At 51.0% G+C, this 22,157-nt stretch overlaps 1 protein-coding gene across 1 annotated transcript in view; it reads right to left on the bottom strand.

Moving 5' to 3' along the window:
• The window catches only part of DBH (dopamine beta-hydroxylase), a 61,556-nt gene extending 40,209 nt beyond the window's left edge, over window positions 1-21,347 (bottom strand). Inside the window, exon 1 of the mRNA XM_060250903.1 lies at window positions 20,931-21,347. Coding sequence (XP_060106886.1) covers window positions 20,931-21,284 — 354 coding nt within the window. The 5' untranslated portion in view covers window positions 21,285-21,347. The remainder of the gene's footprint in view (window positions 1-20,930) is intronic.
• Between the last annotated feature and the right edge of the window lie 810 nt (window positions 21,348-22,157).

Genomic DNA, 22,157 nt, shown 5'->3' with positions numbered 1-22,157 from the left:
CCTACATTTTCTATTCAGAGGTGGGAAAGAGGAAAGGGAAGTGAGAAAAGTATGAGGGGGATTGAGCTTTGAAATGCAACTATGGGAAAAGACAGATGTCAGACACAAAGAGAGAGAAATCAGATTCCAATAAGGGTATTGGTTTAATGCACAGAAATAGCATGCTTGACATACTGCCCCCCCCTAAGATTTTTCCCTGGGTTTATTTGGTAGAATTTCTTTATTAATCTTGCAGCTTTTACATTTGAAGCCTCTACCCACTCATCATGACTAGGTGGGAAGTGTTTCCATCTAATTAGAAAATACAGCACCCCTCTTTTTAATTTTGCATCCAGAATTTCCTGTACTTCATGGTGACTCTGATTTCCAATCTGGATAGGTTGTGGAGCTGGTGGTCGAGGGTGCCAAGACGTAGCTCCAGGATCTTGGCATAATAGGCTGCAATGAAAGACAGGATGAATTTTACTAAACATTTTTGGTAGATCTAACTCCACGGTGACTTTATTGATGACTCTTTTTATTTTGAACGGACCCAGGAACTTGTAAGCTAACTTCTTGGAAGGCTGGGACATTGGGAAGTTTTCAGTCGATAGGAAAACTGTCTCTTCTACTTTGAAATCCCATACTGGAACATGATTCTTATCATAATGTCTTTTATAAGTGTTTTTGGCCACTTCCAAGTTTTTCTGTATTACCTTCCACTCATTTCCTAAATTTCCCCACCAATGTTCAAACAACGAAGGTAATTCCGTGACATCTCCTCCTGGTAATAATGGGAAAGGTTTCCCTTCATAGCCATTCACTACTCTGAAGGGAGACGTCTTGGTGGAACTGTGGACACTGTTGTTATATCCATATTTTGCAAAGGGAAGCAATTCCACCCAATTGGATTGTTGGTGATTCACATAGCACCGTAAATACTGTTCTAGGAGCGCATCTATTCTTTCCGTCTGTCCATCTGTCTGAGGATGGCATCCTAAGCTCAGACCTTGCTCCATGCCTGTTAATTTGCAAAGCTCCCGCCAGAAGTTGGTAACAAACTGTGGCCCCCTGTCACTAATGATCTTATCGGGGAAGAAGTGTAATTTAACAATGTGTTGGAAAAACAAGTAGGCTAGCTTCTTCGCATTAGGTAGTTGCGAGCATGGGATGAAGTGTGCTTGCTTCGAGAAAGTGTCCACTACTACCAATATTACGGTTTTCCCTTGAGACATGGGGAGCTCTACAATAAAGTCCATTGAAACTACTGACCACTGCCTCCCGGCAGTCTCTAAGGGTTGTAGTAATCCAGGGGGTTTCCCTCCCCTTTTCTTGGCCATTATGCACACTGGGCAGGTGGATACATAACTCTAAATGTCTTTTTTCATATGTGGCCACCAAAATTGTCGATTGACCAAGTGTAAGGTTTTCACATAATCAAAGTGCCCTGAAATTTTACTATTATGGCAAAACTGTAGCACTTCTTTCCGGAAGCTCTCTGGTACATAGAGTTTCCCTTCCCGGTACCAGAACCCTCCTTCCCCCTTGATAACTCCTTCTGGTTTGGTATCCCCCTCTTTCTCCACTTCAGTGATTAGTCGTTCTCCTCCCCATTTTTCTTCTAGGTTACCTTTTTTTGTTTTGGATCTAGTAGTGACTACCCCTACTAGATGATCGGGTGATATGATAGAGTCAATAACTTCCTCTCTTTGACTGTTGTGTTGAGGAAATCGAGATAACGCATCCACCAAGAAATTTTTTGATCCAGGGATATGTTTTAAAGTAAAATCAAATTTGGTGAAAAATCCCGCCCACCGAATTTGCTTTTCAGTTAGTTTCCGATGTCCCGTAAGTGCCTCTAAGTTTTTGTGATCTATGCAGATTTCGAATGGGACTCGGGCTCCCTCTAGCCAAGACCTCCAGGTTTTTAACGCAAAAGTCACTGCAAATGCCTCTTTGTCCCACACGGACCAATTCCGCTGTTCCTGGGAACATTTTTTAGAGATGTATGCACAGGGTCGTAGCCTCCCCTCATCATCGGCTTGCATTAGTATTGCTCCCACCGCGATGTCAGAGGCGTCACATTGGACCACGAAAGGTCTCAATTCGTCTGGGTGACTAAGGATAGGTTCACTGGTGAACAACCTTTTCAGTTTATTAAATGCCTCCTGACACTTGGTTGTCCATTTTAGTTTAGCGCCTGGCTTTTTTGCCTCCAGACCCTTCCCTTTTGTTTTAAGAAGGTCCATCAGTGGCAACATAGTATGTGCAAAAACCTGAATAAAATTACGGTAAAAATTCGCGAATCCGAGGAAAGATTGGAGCTGTCTACGTGTCCTCGGGGGTTTCCAATCTAATACTGCTTGTATCTTGGCAGGGTCCATTGCTAGTCCCTTTCCAGACACTCTGTACCCCAAATAATCCAGTTCTGTTTTGTGGAACTCACACTTAGACAATTTAGCGTATAGTTTATGTTCGTACTTCAAGTACTAACTTTACATGAGACTTTAAATCCTTGGAATAGATAATTATATCACCCAGGTACACCACAACCCCTTTATATAAGTATTCCCTTAGTACTTCGTTGATGAAATTCATAAAAACTCCGGGTGCCCCTGGTAATCCAAATGGCATGACTAGGTACTCAAACTGACCCATGGGAGTATTGAAGGTGGTTTTCCACTCATCGCCTTCTTTTATGCATACTCTAAAGTAAGCATCCCGTAAGTCCAATTTTGTGAAGATTTTCTCTTCTGACACAGTACTCAAGAGGTCTTTAATCAATGGGATGGGGTAGGCATTCGAGGTAGAAATCCCATTGATCACTCGAAAATCTATGCAAAGTCTAAGCCCCCCATCCTTCTTTCTAAACAATACTGGGGCGGCATGTGGTGAGGTTGCTGGTCTAATAAAATCCCTCTTTAGGTTTTTGTTTAAGAGTTTCCTCAGTTCAGCCTTCTCTGCCCACCCCATGGAGTACAGTTTCGCCTTGGGGAGTTCTTGCCCTGGGATTAGCTCTATGGCACAGTTGGTACTCTAGTGTGGGGGAAGCTCATTCTCCTCCTCTTCGCTTATATAACACCCCTCTTAAATCCTTATATTCCTTGGGGATGGAGCGCACTTCTTCTACTGTTAAGCATAGTCTTTCATTCCTGGGGGGAGGTTCCATACCCCAAGTCCTATCCCATTGGTGGCGACTGCACTTACTGTCAGTAAAGTCTATGATTTGGTCTCCCCATTTAATGTCTAGTTCATGCTTCGCCAACCAACCTACTCCTAAAACCACATCGAAAGATGCGGAAGGAGCAATTACGAAAAGTTCGGTATCCCAGTGATTTTTTATGCCTACTGGCACTGCTTGAGTCTGCTCCACACAGGATTCCCCTTTCATTACTGTCCCGTCCATCTGTTCAAATTGTATGGGTTCGGGTAAGGAAACCTCGGGGAGACCCAGAGCATCCACTAACTTGGGGGTAATTATTTCTCTGATGCATCCTGAATCAATCAGCACATGTACAAATCTCTTTAGCTGCGAGTTTAGTAAAGTTTATGGGACAAAAAATAAAGATCCAGTTATTCTCACCCTCAATGGTGCCATTAATTCCACAACCTGCTGCTCGACACATCTCAGCGCAGGTCATTCCCGTTTCCTGCCGGCTCATCCTCCCAGGACATCTTGCTCAGCTCATCGATGATGATGGTTTCTTCGTCCAGTGCAGTAGTGGCTACAGTGCTCCCTTTCGCTGATTCTTTGGGATGAGTGGAAGTTTTCTTGGGTGCTGATGCGCCGGGCTTCAGAGTAAGGGGAGGGCCTCGAGGCCGCTCCGGACAGTTGGCAGCGAGGTGATTTAGATCCCCACACCGGAAACACCTGTGAGGAGTAGTCGGCTTGGTGGCCCCTCCAGCCGGAGTAGCCTTTTTCCCTTCAGGTTTAGCCCCCGACCAAGACTCACGTCCCCCCTTGCTCCCTTGCTGCTGTTGATGTTGCAGGGCCACTCTCTTCATGTTAGTCTCTACTTCACCTGCTAAATGCACCCATCCCACCAGTGTGGTGGGATGAGCTTGTTGTAGAGCTCTATCTAACACGCTTGCGTTCAGGCTCCTCTGGAACTGTTCTATTTTCATCAGCTCATTCCAGCCCCGCACTTTGACTGTGTTGGCTCTAAACTGCCGCATAATCACGCACTGATTTCAACCCTTGCTGCATGTCTCGGAGGGCTGTCAGCACCTGAGTTTCTTGTAGCGGTTCTTCATATTGTGTGAGTAGAGCTTGTAGGAAAGCGGCTACGGTATCCAATTCGGGGCTCCTGGTCTCGTACAGACTCACGTACCATCGCTTGGCGGCCCCTTTCAGCTTTGACCCCAGGTAGTCCACCCGGCTGAATTCATCAGGAAATGTATTCCCCCAATAGTGCATATAACTATTGGCTTGGATGGAGAAGTACTCCACTTCTTCGGGATCCCCATCGAATGTAGCATCTAGCTCTCTTCCTCTACCGTAATCTCGAGGAACTGGTAGTGGCACCAGTGGTGGTGGCATCGGGGCTGGCATTGGCAGCGCGGCCGGTTGTCTTCCCGGGGAGGTATTGGTATTCCCCTCAGGTCGCTGGGTCTCAACACTCAGTCGAGTTGCCTTCTAATTTCTTGTGCCATGAAGGTGGCATTGGCTTGGATCTCATCCCTCAGGCCCCCTGCCATGTCGGCCATCTCATTTCTCACCGTCTGGAGTATTCCTCATAGGGTATTCCCCAATGGGGTTAGAACTCATATAAGGAAGTACTTCTTCACCCAAAGGGTGATTAACATGTGGAATTCACTGCCACAGGACGTGGTGGCGGCTACAAGCATAGCCAGCTTCAAGAGGGGTTTGGATAAAAATATGGAGCAGAGGTCCATCAGTGGCTATTAGCCACAGCATATTATTGGAACTGTCTGGGGCAGTGATGCTCTGTATTCTTGGTGCTTGGGGAGGGGGCAAAGTGGAAAGGCTCCTAGTCCCACTTGTGAACCTCCTTTTTTTTGGCCACTGTGTGACACAGAGTGTTGGACTGGATGGGCCATTGGCCTGATCCAACATGGCTTCTCTTATGTTCTTATATTCTCTTATGTCCAAACCCTCAACAGAGGTGTCATGACCCAGATGGGGTGTCACCTGATGCTGCCACCACTTTGGAATGAGGGTCCCTTGGGAAGGCCCAGAGAAACAGGCATGTAGACCAGGCAGAGGAACAAAGAACAACAAAAAGGTTTATTTTAGACAGGAAAATCAATAAATGGCAGGTGAACAAACAAGGTGCTTTAAAACTATATAGTAACATGGGAGAAGGCAAATAAACATAAGGTCAATGCAACTAAACTTAACCCACTAGCCCTCTGTCTCACAGCACAGCACAGATCATGACAAGGGGTCACCAGAAATCAGCCATGTCTTCCAGGCATACTCAGGGCTGGCCCTAGGGTACCCTGTGCACCTAGGCAAAGTTGCTCCACGGCGCCCCCTCCACGGCACTGCCCTCCAGTGCCAAGCCCCACCAGCCCTCCCCTCTGCCTGCCCACCTATGCCATGCCCCCTTCCTCCCTTCTTGTCTTCTTGTCACCATCCACTCCAGCCTCCCCTTACTCAGGCCGCTTTGACCCGGGCATTTCCATAAAGCGTTCTCTTAAGTTAGAGCGCGATCAGAGGGAAGAGAAGCCTCAAAAAAAGAGTGTGCAGCACGACGAGGGGGGGAGCCAAGTCTCATCGCATCCTGCGCTCTCTTGAGAGAATGCTTTACGGAGATGCTCACATTGAAGCAGGTAAGGGGAGGCTGGCATTGCTCCTCTCAGCATGCTGGGAGGGGGGGGAAGTGGCAAATTAGGCATTTGGGGTACTGGGAGGGGGGAGCCCCCACTGAAGTCCCAGTTTGGTTAGTGGTTAGGAGCATGGACTCTAAGCTGGAAGAACTGGGTCTGATTCCCCACTCCTCCTCTTGCACCTGCTGGTGTGACGATGAAGGGGGACCCCTGAATAATTAATGAATACCTCTATAATAATAATAAATGAAAATATGGTTTTTGTGCCTTCAGAAGAGAATGTCTGATGCAATATTTGAAGCAGCTGTAACTGTTAAAAGCAGACAGTCTAAGGGTGGAATCCAAGGTTGTAAATAGACAACAGACAGGGGCCCCGCAGAGAAGAAGCTTCTTGCTGAAAGCTGATAGCAGACTCATACAGGAAGGTGGGGCATTTGAATAGACAAGGTTGGTGGGCTTGTCTGCTTGTTTGGAGTTGTGAATAAAAATGGCCAGAAGGCTGGTGATTTTAACTTAGTCATTTTGGGCTCATGCTGACAAGTTCTGCTTCGATGTCAAAGTAAAATACCTCGTTTCAAACCAAGCAATGTGTGGGGCTTCGTTATTTTCCTGCTACAACCTTGGGCCAGTCACAGCTCTCTTAGAGCTGTTCTCTCAAAAGCTGTTCTCAAAAGTGCTCTCTCAGCCCCACCTACCTCACAGGGTGTCCTTGCTGAGGGCCCTGCCCTCACAGGGATGGGATTGCCAGGTCAGAAAATACCTGGAGACTGTGAGGCTGGATCTGAGAGAGGGCAGGGTTTGGGGAGGGCAGGGGCCTCAGCAAAGTCCAATGCCAGAGAGGCCACAGTTCAAAGCAGCCATTTTCTCCAGGCCCCACCAACCCTATGTGGGAAGAAGGGAAAAGAGATTGTAAGCTGCTCGGAGTGAAGGGCAGGGTATAAATCCAATCTCCTCCTCCTCCCTGCCCTCCCCAACCTCCATCTCCAAATCTCTAGGAATTTGCCCTCTGGACAGTTTTCCACGGGCACGAGTGGTTTCCCCTCTTCTGGACAGTTGCCAGATGAGAGTGTTTCCCTGGCATGTGGAGGACTTCCTTTTTAAGGCCCGCCTTCTGAAGCCCTACACTTTCTCCAGGGCTTGCCTTTTATGCTGCCCCTTCATCTCTCCTTGGACAGAAAGGACCCCGGGGGGAGAGGGGCCAAAGCAGCAGTGCCAACCACCCTTGCACACTGCCCTTGGACTCTGACTGGTGCATGCAGGGCTACATTTTTCAGCATGAATGGCAGATAAATATTTTCTTTCCATGTTCTTTTCACTTCCTTCCCCAGAAAAGCCAAACTAGCCCTTGAGCAGCATTTCCAGAATTTCTTATGGCCGTGGCTGAAATCCAGGGCAAGGGCAGGAGGCACAATTCTCTCTTACAGAGGGTTTCAGAGGGGAAACTCCTTGCTTTCCAAGGAATGGCATCCCCACCCATGACTGACCTGGGCCTGCTTCCCAAAGACAGAACAGGCGGCCTCCTTAGATAGCAAGAATCTGGCTGCATCTCTGTATAGGGGCCGCCCAACTGATTGGATGATTACACCTAATGCAATGACGGCCAGGGCAAAGAATTGTGCCAGATGCAGCTGGACCAGCACTTTAGACTCCCAAGAGCTTGAAGGATTTGAAGTACAGTATTTGCTGGCATATAAGACTACTTTTTTGCCCTGAAAAACATGCCTCCAAGTGGGGGGGGGGGGTCGTCTTATTTGCCGGGTGCACTTCAGTTGGGATAGACATAGCTGCCCATAGTGGCCTTCCGATGCTCACCCGGTGCCCATAGTGGCCTCCCGATGCCCGCCCACCTCATTCTACATACCGTCCAGTATTGCGCGATATCCAGCACGGCCGCGGCGGGTCATCAGCTTGGCTGCAGCGAGCATCAGCAGCGAGACAGGGGTGCCAGCCTTTTTGGCGTGACCGGCCCGTTCTGCTCAGCGGGAAGCAGCGGCGCTCCGGCCCGCCCCTTGCCTACGCAGAGCTCGCACATGCGCACTAGTGCCGGTCACAGGGAGATGCGGGGCGGGCTGGAGGCGCTGCGGTCGCACTGCGGCCGTACAATGGTGACAATGACAGGTACTGTAATGGCACTAATGTGTGGAAGGTGTGCGGAAGAGGGGGTAGTCTTATACGGCAAATATATAACAAACTCTATATTTTGAGTGGAAATGTTGGGGGGTCGTCTTTTACGCCCAGTCATCTTATACGCCAGCAAATATGGTACTTCTCATGGCACGCAGGTATGAAGGCTACAGATTCTACCCTTGCTTGTTTGGTTATTTATTTCATCACTGATCTATCTATTATGGGTTTTACAGCACTATCCTAAACAAAGTTACGCTCTTCTAAAAGTGTAACTCTACCAAAAAAGCAAATGGAATCATAGTACGTTGCTTCAAAATACAGAAAGAAATACTTCACATGTCTCATCTTTGGGGGTGACTGGAAATGAAAAAGACAAAAAACTGTGACATTTCTAGAGGTCTGATGTGTGTGCATTCCTCTCATCACTTGAGAGAGGTTAAGCAAACTCTTTTCTTCTTTGTTGATGACTGACCCACACTGCCCAGTCTGGAGACAAAAGGGGTTGAAGGGAGGGGGGCAACCTTCTAGGGGTTTGTTGCAGGCTCTTGCAAAACTGCAATATATCTTTTGATTGAAGGCCTGCAGATTACATTTGGACCCAACACACAACAGTCACAGTGTCTATAGAGATGAGTGTAAACAGACCCTCCAGCTAGGTGGGAAGAGGAGGAGGAGGAAGAAGAAGAGTTGGTTTTTATACTCCTCTATTCTCAAAGGAGTCTCGAAGGGCTTACAATCTCCTTCCTCTCCTCTCCCCACAACAGGCACCTTTTGGGGTAGATGAGGCCAAGAGAGTTTGGAGAGAACTGTGACTGGCTCGAGGTCACCCAGCAGGCTTCATGTGGAGGAAGGACATTGGGCAGTGATGCTCTACCTTCTTGGTGCTTGAGGGGCAACAATGGGAGGGCTTCTGGGCCCTGATGGCACCTGGGTTTTGGCCACTGTGTGATGCAGAGTGTTGGACTGGAGGAGCCATTGGACTGGATGGGCCTGATCATATGCTCTATGAGTATGGAATCAAACCTGCTTTTCCAGATTAGAGTCTGCCACTCTTAACCAGTACACCACGCTGGCTCTGAGAGATGACAATTGGCTCAGTATACTGGACTTGAATACCAATCCTGCCATGGAGATTCTGGGGGTGGAGCCTGAGAGGGGGGTTGGGGAGGGGAGGAACTTCAGTGGGGTATGACATCACAGAGTCCACCTTCCAAAGCAGCCATTTTCTCCAGGTGCACTGATCTCTGTTGCCTGGAGATCAGTTGTAATACCAGGAGATCTCCAGCTACCACCTGGAGGCTAGCAACCCTAAATTGGAGCACTAGGAAGCTTTATGTGACCAGGCCTATGGATCTCTCCTCTCCTGGACACACATGGAAGTGCAAACCCTCCTTGTAGAAGGGTGTTGGTTCTGTGATATCTACCCCCAGAAGGGGGGAGGAAGACTGAAGGATCTTGTCTAGAAACAAAATTATTTTAAAAGCTGTGCTTTTCCCGAAGGACTAACATTCAGGTCACCCATGCAAGCGATTAGCAGGTAATTACTTGGAAAAGTCATCCCAGAGCACAGTTTTTACAAAGCCTCCTTATCCTTTATCTTTTAATTATGCTGAAGTGGGAATTGTGACCGGGTGTCTGGAGAAGGTGACAGAGCGAGATACTATAATTGGGTGTCTTTCATTCCATTTTACATTGTAACAACTTTAAGCTAAGCTCAGGTCTGGAGATATATCATCCCAAGGGGGAGTGTTAATTATTAACTGTTTCACATCCCCCCCCCCCATTTTTAAAAAAAGAGCAAAAAGGAAGCTCTGGCAGGCCTCTGGTGTTCAACCCGGAGCAGATGGGCAGCTTCACAAGGAAAGGTGTGCTCAGATATTGAAGGTAGCAGTACCCACTATGGCACAGCAGACTCCCTGACCCCTGGTCCCATCCACAAATGTACAGTGAAATCCCATCCTTCTAAGCCCATTGACAAGAATGGCCTCCAAAGGATGTAGCTCTCTAGACCAGGGGTGTGGAACTCATTTGTTATGAGGGCTGGAATGGGTCCCACATCAATGTTATCTTGTCAGGCTGGGCCATGAGTGTCGTAAAATGTAATACTGGGAGCAGAGATATAAACTTTATAAAGGACACAGACAAACACAATTAAAGAGAGCCAGTTTGGTGTAGTGGTTAAGTGTGCAGACTCTTATCTAAGAGAACCGGGTTTGATTCCCCACTCCTCCACTTGCACCTGCTGGAATGGCCTTGGGTCAGCCATAGCTCTGGCAGAGGTTGTCCTTGAAAGGGCAGCTACTGTGAGAGCTCTCTCAGCCCCACCCACTTCACAGGGTGTCTATTGTGGGGGAGGAAGGTAAAGGAGATTGTGAGCCACTCTGAGATTCAGAGTGGAGGGCGGAATATACATCCAATATCTTCTGTCTTCTTAAAAACTTAAAATGAAACATGCTTAAAACATTAGTATTTGTTGGTCTTAAAGCTGCTTTCTTTGTATCTCTCCTGTGCAATTCAGGAAACTGGACAAAGAAAGCTCTGGCTCTTTTCTTCCTTCCCCACCAGACCAGGGGAGAGCCTCAGCCAATAGAAGGAAGGGAGGCTTGGTTTAGTAGCTCTGCTGTGCAATTGAGAAAGCCTGGCAAAGCAAGCTCTCCCTCCTCCCCCTTCCTCCCCAAGAGAAGAGCCTCAGCCAATGGAGAAAACAGAGACTTTGCTCTCTAGTTCCTGTGCTATTGAGCAAGCCTGGCAAGGCAAGCTGTGATGCAGAAGGAAGCAAGAGAGAGGAAGAAGGAAGCAGACGACCACCAGTTGATAGAAGCCCTTTGGGGTCTGATTCGGCCCCTGCGTTGCATGTTTGACACTCCTGCTCTAGAGAGCTGCACTGTTAGCTGTGCTAATCATGAGCATTCTACATTTATGCACACTTCCAACATCAGGTCCATCTGGAGGGAACAGCTTGCAAAAAAGTCATCTTTGAGCTGGTATATACATAAAATCATAGAGTTGGAAGGGACCTCCCGGGAATGCAGGGAATTCACAAATACCTCCCCCCACACACACACATCCCCAGTGACCCCAACTCCATGCCCAGAAGATGATGAAAAACCTCCAGGGCCAAACTGGCCTGAAAAAAATTGCTACCTGGCCCAAAATTGGCCATCAGCATTTCCCTGGGCATTTAAGGAAGGGCCATGAGAACTAAGCCCTGATGCAGCCCTTCCTGCCCTCCTTCTCAGGATCTGCCTAATTCACAGACTCATAGGGGTCCCAATCCTCCCGCTCTAGCGGGGGACCCCAGGTTTTCCAGCCTCTTCCCCCGCTCCCCCCAAAAACAGAAGCGGGGGAAGAAACAGCGCGAAGGAGCACGGCGAGCTGCCCCTTCTCCGCTTCTGGGATGGGGTGGGGAGGGGGCGGCGGCGCAGCGGCATCGCCCGCTCCGCCTCTGAGGTGGAGTGGGGGGGGGCGGGCCAGGAGCGTGGCGGGGGGTGGTGGTGGCAGAGAGAGTGTGCCTCTCTAGGCTGCGCTGGGAAGTGCCTCCTCCTCTTCCTACTTGGGCAACCCAAGTCAGATGCCTTAGCTGCCCGCCCGCCACCTTCTGGCGCGGCCTCCTGGGAGGGGGGGGGAGGAAAAGCGAGAGGGCCGCTCCAGTCTGCGCGCGGAAGTGCCTCCCCTTCCTGCTCGGTCTCCGGGGCAACGCCAAGCAGAGGCTCGCTCGCCCACCACCCGGCAGCTGCTGGCTTGGCCTCCTGTGTCAAGTCGGCTGAATTCAATAACGAGTCTCTTGATAGAGTAACAAGTTTATTGTAATCAGAACTAAAGACCATGGCAGAGATTGAAGGACTGAAATACATATGCACTAATCCAGTATTTAAGGTATGAATCTAAAGGATTCCTACGGGGGGGGCAATCTATGCAACACATCTTCACACTAGGATGCTACTTCTTTCGTTCCCAGGCCGAAGCCTTGACACCCCATACTCCCCACAGAGAACAAGGCTGGGAAGGCGCCACTATCTTGTTCACATGTTAGCATTTCAAAGCAGGTTACACAACAAAGGCCTTTCTAGTGAGGGGGCAGGAAAGTGGGCTAGCAGCCCCCGGTGTACACTGTAAAGTACCCAGACTCCTTTACTTCAGAACCAAACTTAATACAGATATTGAGTAACTCATAGCAGACTTGACATACTGCCCCCCCTAGGGCCCCCCCCCTGCCGGGCGGCCTTGCAAGGAGGGCGATCCACATTTATGGCTCCGGAACTCGGGCCCCGAGAGGCTCCGGCACTCCCCCTTCGAGGGGAGGGTTGGTGAATCTTGCAAATGCCATTTGGACGGCCCCGGAGATCTGCGCAGTAGGCTGCAATGAAAAACAGGGTGGACTTTACCAAGGGCAGGGGGGAGGTCTAACTCTACTGTCACCGGGTTGATCACCCGCTTGATTTTGAATGGCCCTAAGAACTTAAAAGCCAATTTCCTAGACGGTTGTGCCAGAGGCAGGTTTTTTGTTGACAGAAATACGGAATCCCCCACCTTCAAGTCCCAGACTGGCACATGGCTTTTATCGTACTGTTTTTTATACGCCTCCTTAGCCAGCTTCAGGTTTTCTTGAATGGCTGGCCAGCATTGGCTGGGACCTTGCCACCATTGCTCGAAACTTGAGCCCGTCAATCCCTCCCCCCCTGGCAGCATGGGGATCGGCTTTCCCTCATACCCAAACACTGTTGCAAAGGGAGATGCTTTTGTGGAACTGTGAGCGCTGTTGTTGTAAGCGTATTCCGCGAAGGGGAGGAGGTCCACCCAGTCTGACTGGCGTAGGCTCACAAAGCACCGTAGGTACTGCTCTAGCACCCCGTTCACTCTCTCAGTCTGTCCGTCCGTCTGGGGGTGATAGGCAGAGCTTAGCCCCTGTTCCATCCCTAATAATTTACAAAACTCCCGCCAGAAGGTGGCAACGAACTGAGGCCCCCTGTCACTTATGACCTTGTCAGGGATGGAGTGATGCTTGGCCACGTGGTCGAAAAATAAAGTCGCTAGCTTCTTGGCCGTGGGTAATTGGCTGCAGGGGATGAAGTGGGCTTGTTTTGAAAACGTGTCCACCACCACCAGTATGACTGTTTTCCCCCGGGAGGATGGTAGCTCGACTATGAAGTCCATGGACACTATGGCCCATGGCCGTTTTGCTGTTTCCAGAGGCTGCAGGAGTCCTGGGGGTTTCCCCCCCCTCTTTTTTGCCATCACACACACCGGGCAACCAGCTACAAAGTCCGACACATCCTTCTTTAGAGACGGCCACCAGAACTGCCGGTGCACTAAGTGCAAGGTTTTTACATAGCCGAAGTGCCCAGCTAATTTGGAGCAGTGACATAGTTGGAGAATTTCTTTCCTTAATGTTTCCGGGATGTACAGTTTCTCCCCCTTGTACCAAAGAGCGTCTTTTCTTTTCTGCAACCCCTCCGGCCGCCCACCTCCCTCCCGTTCGGCCTCTAGGGTGATTCGTTCTTTGCTTAGCCCACTCAATTCCTTTTTCCTCTGCGAGCGGGTAGTGACCATAGCCGCCACTTGTGTGGGGGGGATCAGGGAATCTACCACTTCCTCTCTCTGGCTCTCATGCTGTGGGAGCCTGGACAGGGCGTCTGCTAGAAAATTGCGGGTCCCCGGGATGTGCTTCAGGGTGAAGTCGAATCTGGAGAAGAAACCCGCCCACCTGATTTGCTTTTCACTCAATTTTCTTTTCCCTGTTAGTGCCTCTAGATTTTTGTGGTCCGTCCATATCTCAAAGGGCACCCTGGCTCCCTCCAACCAGGACCTCCAAGTTTTCAGTGCAAACATGACAGCGAAAGCCTCTTTGTCCCACACTGACCAGTTCCTCTGCTCCTCTGAGAACTTTCGCGAAATGTAAGCGCAGGGTCTCAGCTTCCCCTCCTCATCCCTCTGCATGAGAATGGCTCCTACGGCGACATCGGAGGCGTCGCATTGGTCCACAAACCCCTTCCGCTCATCTGGGTGGCTTAAGACCGGCTCGCTTGTGAACAGTTGTTTAAGCCGGTCAAAAGCCGCCTGACAAGTCGGTGTCCAATTCAGCCTGGCCCCTGGTCGCTTTGCCTCCTCCCCCCTCCCCTTCGTCTTCAGGAGGTCTGTTAGGGGCAGAGCGATCTGGGCGAACCCTTCAATGAATGTCCTATAGAAATTGGAGAATCCGATGAAACTTTGGAGCTGTCTACGTGTCCTCGGGGAGGCCCACTCTAGAACTGCCTGAACTTTAGCTGGATCCATGGCCAGCCCGTCCCCAGACACCCGGAAGCCCAAATAGTCTAGTTCCGTGCGGTGGAACTCGCATTTAGACAGCTTGGCGTAGAGCTGGTGCTTCAGCAGGGTGGCCAACACTTCCCTCACTAGTTTCACATGGGATTGTTCGTCTTGCGAATAAATAATGATGTCATCAAGGTACACCACCACCCCCTTGTACAGACATTTCCGCAATACATCATTTATGAAATTCATGAACACCCCAGGTGCCCCTTGCAATCCAAACGGCATGACTAAATATTCAAATTGCCCCATCGGGGTGTTGAACGCCGTTTTCCACTCATCCCCCTCCTTGATGCGCACTCGGAAGTACGCGTCCCGCAGGTCAAGCTTTGTGAAAATCTCCCCCCCCCCCCCGCCACCGTGCTTAGCAAATCTTTGATGAGGGGGATGGGGTAGGCGTTTGACATGGAAATCGCGTTAATCCCACGAAAATCAGTGCAAAGCCTAAGACTGTGGTCCTTTTTCTTTCTAAACAACACGGGGGCCGCGTGGGGGGCCGTCGCGGGTCTGATGAACCCCCTTTTCAAGTTCAAGTCTAGGAATTTTCGCAGCTCCTTCTTCTCAGCCCACCCCATTTGGTAGAGCTTGGCCCTGGGAAGGCTTTCCCCGGGGATTAGTTCTATCGCGCAGTCTGTGCTCCTGTGGGGGGGTAGCTGGTTGGCCTCCCGCTCACTAAATACTTCCATCAGGTCGCGGTAGGCGTCCGGGACATGGTGCACCTCTTCCACCAGGACGCACGCCCTCTCCCGAGCGGCTGGCGCTCGTGGCCCCCATGCTGCCTGCCAAAGGTGCTGGTTGCAACTTGGGTCGGGAAATCTGATGGTCTGGGCTCTCCAGCGGATGAGGGGCTCGTGCTTCTCCAACCACCCCACTCCCAGGACCACGGGGTAGCCACAGGCGGGCGCGATCACAAACGTCTCTGAGTCCCAGTGGTCCTCAATCCCCAGGGGGCATGGCTCAGTCTCTTGCGTGCAGGGTTCCCCCCCCATTACTGACTCATCCATCTGTTCAAAGTGCATGGGGTGGGGCAGTTGTAAGCGTTTCAACCCCAGAGCCTCCACCACCTTGGGGGAAATCAGCTCTCTATTACAGCCCGAGTCTATGAGGGCCCGGATCTGTAGGAACCTTTTTAGCTTTGGGTTCAACAATTTGACCACTATAAAGTACAACCTTCCCGTGGGTCTCACCGTTAGCGGTGCCTCCTCTCGGTCGACCTGCTGGTTGGCACCGTTCAAAGCAGGTCGGCGTCGTTTCCCGCCGGCTCCTCTTCCCACGCCAGCTCGGCCAGCTCCTCTGACAGACGCACCTCCTCCTCTTGTAGGTCGTCTTGCACCAGGAGCGCGCTGCTCTTCGCCGTGTCCTTAGGGCGGCCGGTGGTTTTCTTGGGGCCGGGGGTGCCCGGGCGGGTGGCTCCCTGCGGTGGGGCGGCCCCGGTGGCTGATTGGGGGCAGCCGGAGGCCAGATGGTTGGGGTCCCCACACCGGAAACAACGTCGGGGCCCCCCCGGGGCAGCCACCGCCTGCTTCTTGACTTTAGGTGGCTCAGCCTTCCCGGGGCTTGCTTTCGGCGTTCCCCTGCCGGCGGCCAGTGCTTGGCGCAGCATCGCCACTCGTTTCAGGTTGGTCTCCACCTCCCCCGTCAGCTGAATCCACCCCACCAGGGTATCGGGGCGGGCTTGCGTGAGCGCTCTATCCAGGATGCTCGGGTTCAGCCCATTGGTGAAGTGCTCGATCTTCATCACCTCGTTCCAGTTCCGAGCCCGGGCGGCGTTGGCCTGGAAGTCGGCCGCGTACTCTCGGATGGATCGGGCCCCTTGCTTCATGTTCCGCAGCGCCGCCAGCGCTCGGGTTTCTTGCAGGGGGTCCTCGTACTGGGTCAGCAGGGCTTGCACGAAAGTGTTTACGAAGTGGAGGACCGGGCTGTTGGTTTCGCATAGGCTCACATACCACTTCTTCGCTGCGCCCCGTAGCTTCGACCCGAGGTAGTCCACGCGGCTCATCTCATCGGGGAATGAGTCCCCCCAGTAGTGCATGTAGCTGTTCGCCTGGATCGCGAAGTAGTTCACTTCCTCCGGGTCCCCGTCGAACGTGGCGTCCAGCTCCCGGCCTCCCCCCAGGTCTCTTTGTCTGACCGGGGCAGGAGGGGGCGCCGCTGGGGCTTGCGGGGCCGCTCCGGGTGGAGGGGCGGCGGGGCCCTGTTGAACCGGGGGTCCCCGCGGACCCGTCGGGGCTGGCTGTTGCTGGCGAGCCCCGGTCACCCCCAGCGCTCTGCCCAGCTGCGCGGTCAGGGTCTGCATCTGGTCCTTGAGGTCTCTCACCGCCCCGTCGATCTCCCTGCGGACCATCGCGCGAAACGCCTCGTACTCCTCATCGGTCTGGTCCTTGGGGCTCGCCCCTCCGTCATCCGCTCCGCACTCGGCCCCTTCGCTTCCACTCCCGGGGTCTTGCGCCCCCGCGGCTCCGGCGCCTTCGCTCGCCTCGCCCGGGTGGGCGGCGGCGGCCTCGGCCAGTTGGACCCGCTTGGTGTGGTGGGTCATGATCGCCTCCCGTCGGACCGGGGCTTGATCCATCAGCGTAGTGGAGGTCCTTGGCTGGTATTGCCGTGGGGTCACCACCAGCTGAAACTGTGGAGGGGAGGCCGCGGTCCTTCTGGCAGTATGGATGTGCCAGGGTGTCTCGGCCCCCTCCACTCTGGTTGGGAATCCTCCATTCTCCGGAGACTGTTCGGACATTGCCTTTTCAGTTGCCGGAAAGGTTGAACTCCAAGATAGAGGAGTCCTTCAAAATGTCAAGTCGGCTGAATTCAATAACGAGTCTCTTGATAGAGTAACAAGTTTATTGTAATCAGAACTAGAGACCATGGCAGAGATTGAAGGACTGAAATACATATGCACTAATCCAGTATTTAAGGTATGAATCTAAAGGATTCCTACGGGGGGGGGGGCAATCTATGCAACACATCTTCACACTAGGATGCTACTTCTTTCGTTCCCAGGCCGAAGCCTTGACACCCCATACTCCCCACAGAGAACAAGGCTGGGAAGGCGCCACTATCTTGTTCACATGTTAGCATTTCAAAGCAGGTTACACAACAAAGGCCTTTCTAGTGAGGGGGCAGGAAAGTGGGCTAGCAGCCCCCGGTGTACACTGTAAAGTACCCAGACTCCTTTACTTCAGAACCAAACTTAATACAGATATTGAGTAACTCATAGCAGACTTGACATCCTGGGGGGTGGGAGCGCGGCTCCCAGGGAGGGTGGGTGGGGGTGGCTCCTTGCCTGCCCCCTGGGTCCACTTGGGGTGAGGGGGGAGTCGCTGGTGGGCGGGCTGCTGCCATGGCTGGTCCTGCCGCCGCCGCCGCCATCTGGATCGGGGACCAGCTCATCTTGGAGGAAGACTATGACATCCCCAGCGAGCAAGGTATCCCCTCCTCGCCCTGCCCGGGGGCGTAGGGGTCGCCCGAGGGGGGTCTGGGCCCTCCTCCTCCCACTGTAGGGTTGCCAATCCCCAGGTGGGGGCAGGGGATCCCCTGGTTTGGAGGCCCTCCCCCCACTTCAGGGTCATCAGAAAGCGGGGGGGGAGGGGAGGGGAATGTCTGCTGGGAACTTTATTATTCCCTATGGAGATGTATTCCCATAGGAAATAATGGAGAATTCATCCGCGGGTATCTGGGGCTCTGGGGGGGCTGTTTTTTGAGGTAGAGGCACCAAATGTTCAGTATAGCATCTAGTGCCTCTCCCCAAAATACCCCCCAAGTTTCAAAAAGATTGGACTAGGGGATCCAATTCTATGAGCCCCAAAAGAAGGTGACCCATCCTTCATTATTTCCTATGGGAGGAAGGCATTGAAAAGGTGTGTGGTCCCTTTAAATGTGAGGGCCAGAACTCCCTTTGGAGTTCATGATGCTTGTCACAGCCTTGATCTTGGCTCTGCCCCAGTGTCTCCTGGCTCCACCCCCAAAGTCTCCTGGCTCCACCCCCAAAGTCCCCAGATATTTCTTAAATTGGACTTGGCAACCCTGCAGACTCAGCATTGCTGTCAGGTGGCCATCTAACTTCTGTTTAAAAATCTCCAAAGCAGGAGAGCCCACCACCTCCCAAGGAAGCCTGTTTAGCTGAAAACTTTTTTTCAGCTAATTTCAACCCATTTATTCTGGTCTGATGTTCTGGGACAGAAAACAACTCCGCACCATCTTCTATATGACAGCCCTTCAAATACTTGAAGATGGTGATCATATCTAATTACGGTTATCTAATTCAGCACATCCAAGCGATGAAGCATTAATCAATGCATGTATGAATGTGCAAATGAAGTTGTAAGGATGTTCTGACATGTTCATTTTTATTTCCTTTTGGTTCGAAATGTTAATGTCACTGATTTTGGCCTTTCATTTTCATGACATGCAGTTTATGTGCAGATGATGCACAGATGACATCACTGGATCATTTCCACATAAAGGGTGGCCACCGGGTGACGTCTGAGCTGCAGGGGGATATCTGGAGCGTTGCTGGAACAACATTTTGTATTAATTGGAGGGCAGCGTTTCAGAGCCCGTCTCCACTGTGCCCCATGGCAGGAGGCTCTCTGGCCCACAAAAGCATCTGCTGCAGGAACTGTGTTAGGCTTCCCAACCCCCCCGCCCTGGCGGGGGACTCCTGGGTTCGCAGCCTCATCTCCCGCTCTTTAAAAATCGGGAAGCAGGTGTGTGTGTGTGTGTGGAGGGGGGGGGGAGAACATACATGTAGGCTTCATATTGTTGTAGAGCTCCTGAGTCGTTTGTAAAATGTGTGCCCCTTTAAGGCTGGGCAGGAAGCAGGAAACAGGAAGGGCTTCGGAGAACAGCCCCTCCCATTTTTTCCTTTCGTTTTCACAACAAGTAGAGTTATCTGGAAGAAGATCTAGTAAGTATTTGTGTGTGTGTGAGAGGGAGGGGGCAGGGGATTCCCTGGTTTGGAGGCCCTCCCCCCCTTTAGAAAGCGTGGGGGGGAGGGAAATGTCTACTGGGCACTCTATTATTCCCTATGGAGAACAATTCCCATAGGGAATAATAGGGAATTGATCCATGGGTATTGGGGGCTCTGGGGGGGCTATTTTTTGAGGTAGAGGCACCAGATTTTCAGTACAGCATCTAGTGCCTCTCCCCAAAATACCCCCCAAGTTTCAAAACGATTGGACCAGGAGGTCCAATTCTATGAGCCCCAAAAGATGGTGCCCCTATCCTTAATTATTTCCTATGGAATAAAGGCATTTAAAAAGGTGTGCTGTCCCTTTAAATGTGATGGCCAGAACTCCCTTGGAGTTGAATTATGCTTGTCACATCCTTGTTTCTGGCTCCACCCCCAATGTCTCCTGGCTCCACCCCCAATGTCTCCTGGCTCCGCCCCCAAAGTTCCCAGATTTTTCTTTAATTGGACTTGGCAACCCTAAACTGTGTTCAGGTTGAGGCTGGCAGAAAATGTGTTGCTCTTTTTTCGTGAGTGTTCTCCTCAGCAGAGGAATTTGTAGGGAGGATCTTTTGCTATGCCAAAAGCTCTCATACATTGTCTCCTTTTAGGAACTTCCCCCCTCTGTTAAAGACTGCAATGAGAATGGGATATAAATATTAAATTGAGTGCACCGTGGGCCCTAAAATCCAGGATTTTGGTTCTAACATTCATGAACAAATTTGAGGTGTGTTTTTTTTTTAATTGTTCCAGGCTCAGAGTCAGTTTTGCCTTACTTGATAAACTCCTCAAAATCCACCTCCTTTGTGAAGCCTCGGCGGGGAAGGCGGGATATAAATCGAATAAACTAAACTAAACTAAACTAAACTAAACTAAACTAAACTAAACTGAGTCCTCCTTGTCACGGATTAAACAAAGCCCCAAGCTGTGCCTTGGCCTCTGCCACAGACAAATATGGCTGTCCCTCTTAGCAAGCAGGTCTTCTGTGGGGGAGGCTCAAGTGGGATTCACTATAAGGCCTTGCTTCCTATCCAAGTTCAGAATGGTTTCCATGAGGCCCATTTGGAGGTGGAGATGGAGGCAGCAGTGGGCTGCCCTGTCCTGACTCCAGCGAATGCCACGACCACGATTTTCCCTCCCTCCAAACACCCCTGGGATGGTGACTGGCAGGAGGAACAACAAGTAGCGAGCCAGATTTGGGGCCTCCAGCTGCCCACCCAAGTTCTATATCCTTCCAAGTCTTAGCTAGTGTTGCCTCAGAAATGTAAACTTAAGATGGGGCGCTCCATCGACCTTTTGAGGAAAGTTAAAGCAATTTTTAAAATTGGGGATGGTGACAACCTACATATATCTAACTCTTCCAAATAAATTCTGTGCTCAAAACAGGAGTGCCACCTCCTCAGTTCTTAAAGAAGTAATTTTCAGTGCAGCTTCAGTCAACTGGACAATACCATGCATCTTGGTCAATTTTTACCTCATAAAAAAACAACTACAAAAAAGGGTCTGGCCTGCAATTCTGCTTAAAAGTTATAGTCTGTGTACTAGACTCTAGTATCTGGTGGCTTACACCCATCAAATTATTCAATATGGCCCTAGAATAGCCAGCCCTTAAAAAAAGAAATTTTCCTTTGCGGTTGATAAGTATCAAATGTTATGTATCAAATACTACATAATTTCACATCTCACATTCCCTGGGTGCTCCTGACCAAGCAACCTCCAGGACATCTTCAAATTGAAGGCCCGTTCACCCCCCAGGTCAAAGCTGTGACAGTGTACTTACCGCAAAATAGGATTGGAATCCATCGCTCCAGAGGACAGCCAGGTCAGCATTCTCAAAGTCGCCTCGGTCCGACATGCCAAAGAGGAGGCCAAATTTCAGCTCTTTGAGCAGGATCTGGAAATGCACCTCTTCCTGGCGGTAGCTGACGTTCCAGGAGAGCTCCACAATACCTTGTGGGTCCAGGGGCACTCTGTACGGGAAGTTGTTCTCTCGGGGAACTGTGCCTTGCAGGGCGACAACCAAGATGACAAGGAAGACCGCAAGCATGGTGAGATACACGGACGCTGCTTCTCGGAGCCTGAGAGGTAAGCAGGAGGGCCTCAGTTGCCACCGCCGCTCGCCTACGGTTTGCATCCTTGGAACAGAAAGCTGTTGGCTTCCCCCATTTATATGCTGGCCCTCCTGGGCAACTGGGTAAGTAATACCATTTAATTACATTTAGTGGTTGGGAAATTGGATTGCGGCATTGACCCTCCCCCTTGGCCCCCCTCCCCTTCCCTAATGCAAACACTTGTCGCTCTCTGCCTCTCCCTAATTGGCTCTAATTGTCCATGGACATTATCAATGGGAATTGAACTGGACTGGATGGATTTTTTTAAAATGCCTTGTAAGGTTTCTAGAGAACAGCAGGCCGGAAAGGAAGCTGTTTACCTGCAAAGTGTGGCGCGCCTGTCCTGCGCTGCTCCCCTCCCTCCCTCCTCACACCATGCAGCTGGGGAGGGCTGTCTGGTGGCTCTTTCAAGAAGTGCCAGGGTTCAGGCTCCTAGAAGATGCAGCCTCCAAGAACTTACTCAGAAGACGATGAAAATGGCAGGCGTGCCATCTTTGTTTACCATCTTTACTTGTAAAAGGCTAGGCTGACATTTAGGCTGGAAATGCTTGCTCAGTGGCGGACCACATTTGCCTTGGAACTCCCAGTGCCTCTCCTCCTCCTCGACTGCAAAGCAATTGGTGGCAGAGAAGTGGCAGCTTTTCCTGGAGCCAGCTGTGGTCTTCCCCCATGTGCCGCTTTGCTCTTCCAGCACCCTCTCCAGTGTTTCTTCTCCCCCTGTGGCACAGCAAGCAGACATCTGGAGCTGTGGCTGGGGGAGGGCATTGTGGGCACAAACAGCACCTGGAAGGAAGGGTGAAGCACACAAGAAGAAAGAAAGAAAGAAAGAAAGAAAGAAAGAAAGAAAGAAAGAAAGAAAGAAAGAAAGAAAGAAAGAAAGAAAGAAAGAAAGAAAG

This window comes from Heteronotia binoei, chromosome 12 (genome assembly GCF_032191835.1).
Source record: "Heteronotia binoei isolate CCM8104 ecotype False Entrance Well chromosome 12, APGP_CSIRO_Hbin_v1, whole genome shotgun sequence".
In the NCBI taxonomy this organism is placed as follows: domain Eukaryota; kingdom Metazoa; phylum Chordata; class Lepidosauria; order Squamata; family Gekkonidae; genus Heteronotia; species Heteronotia binoei.
Note: the sequence above shows the minus strand (reverse complement) of the source record. Positions and strands in the feature narration are given on the sequence as shown.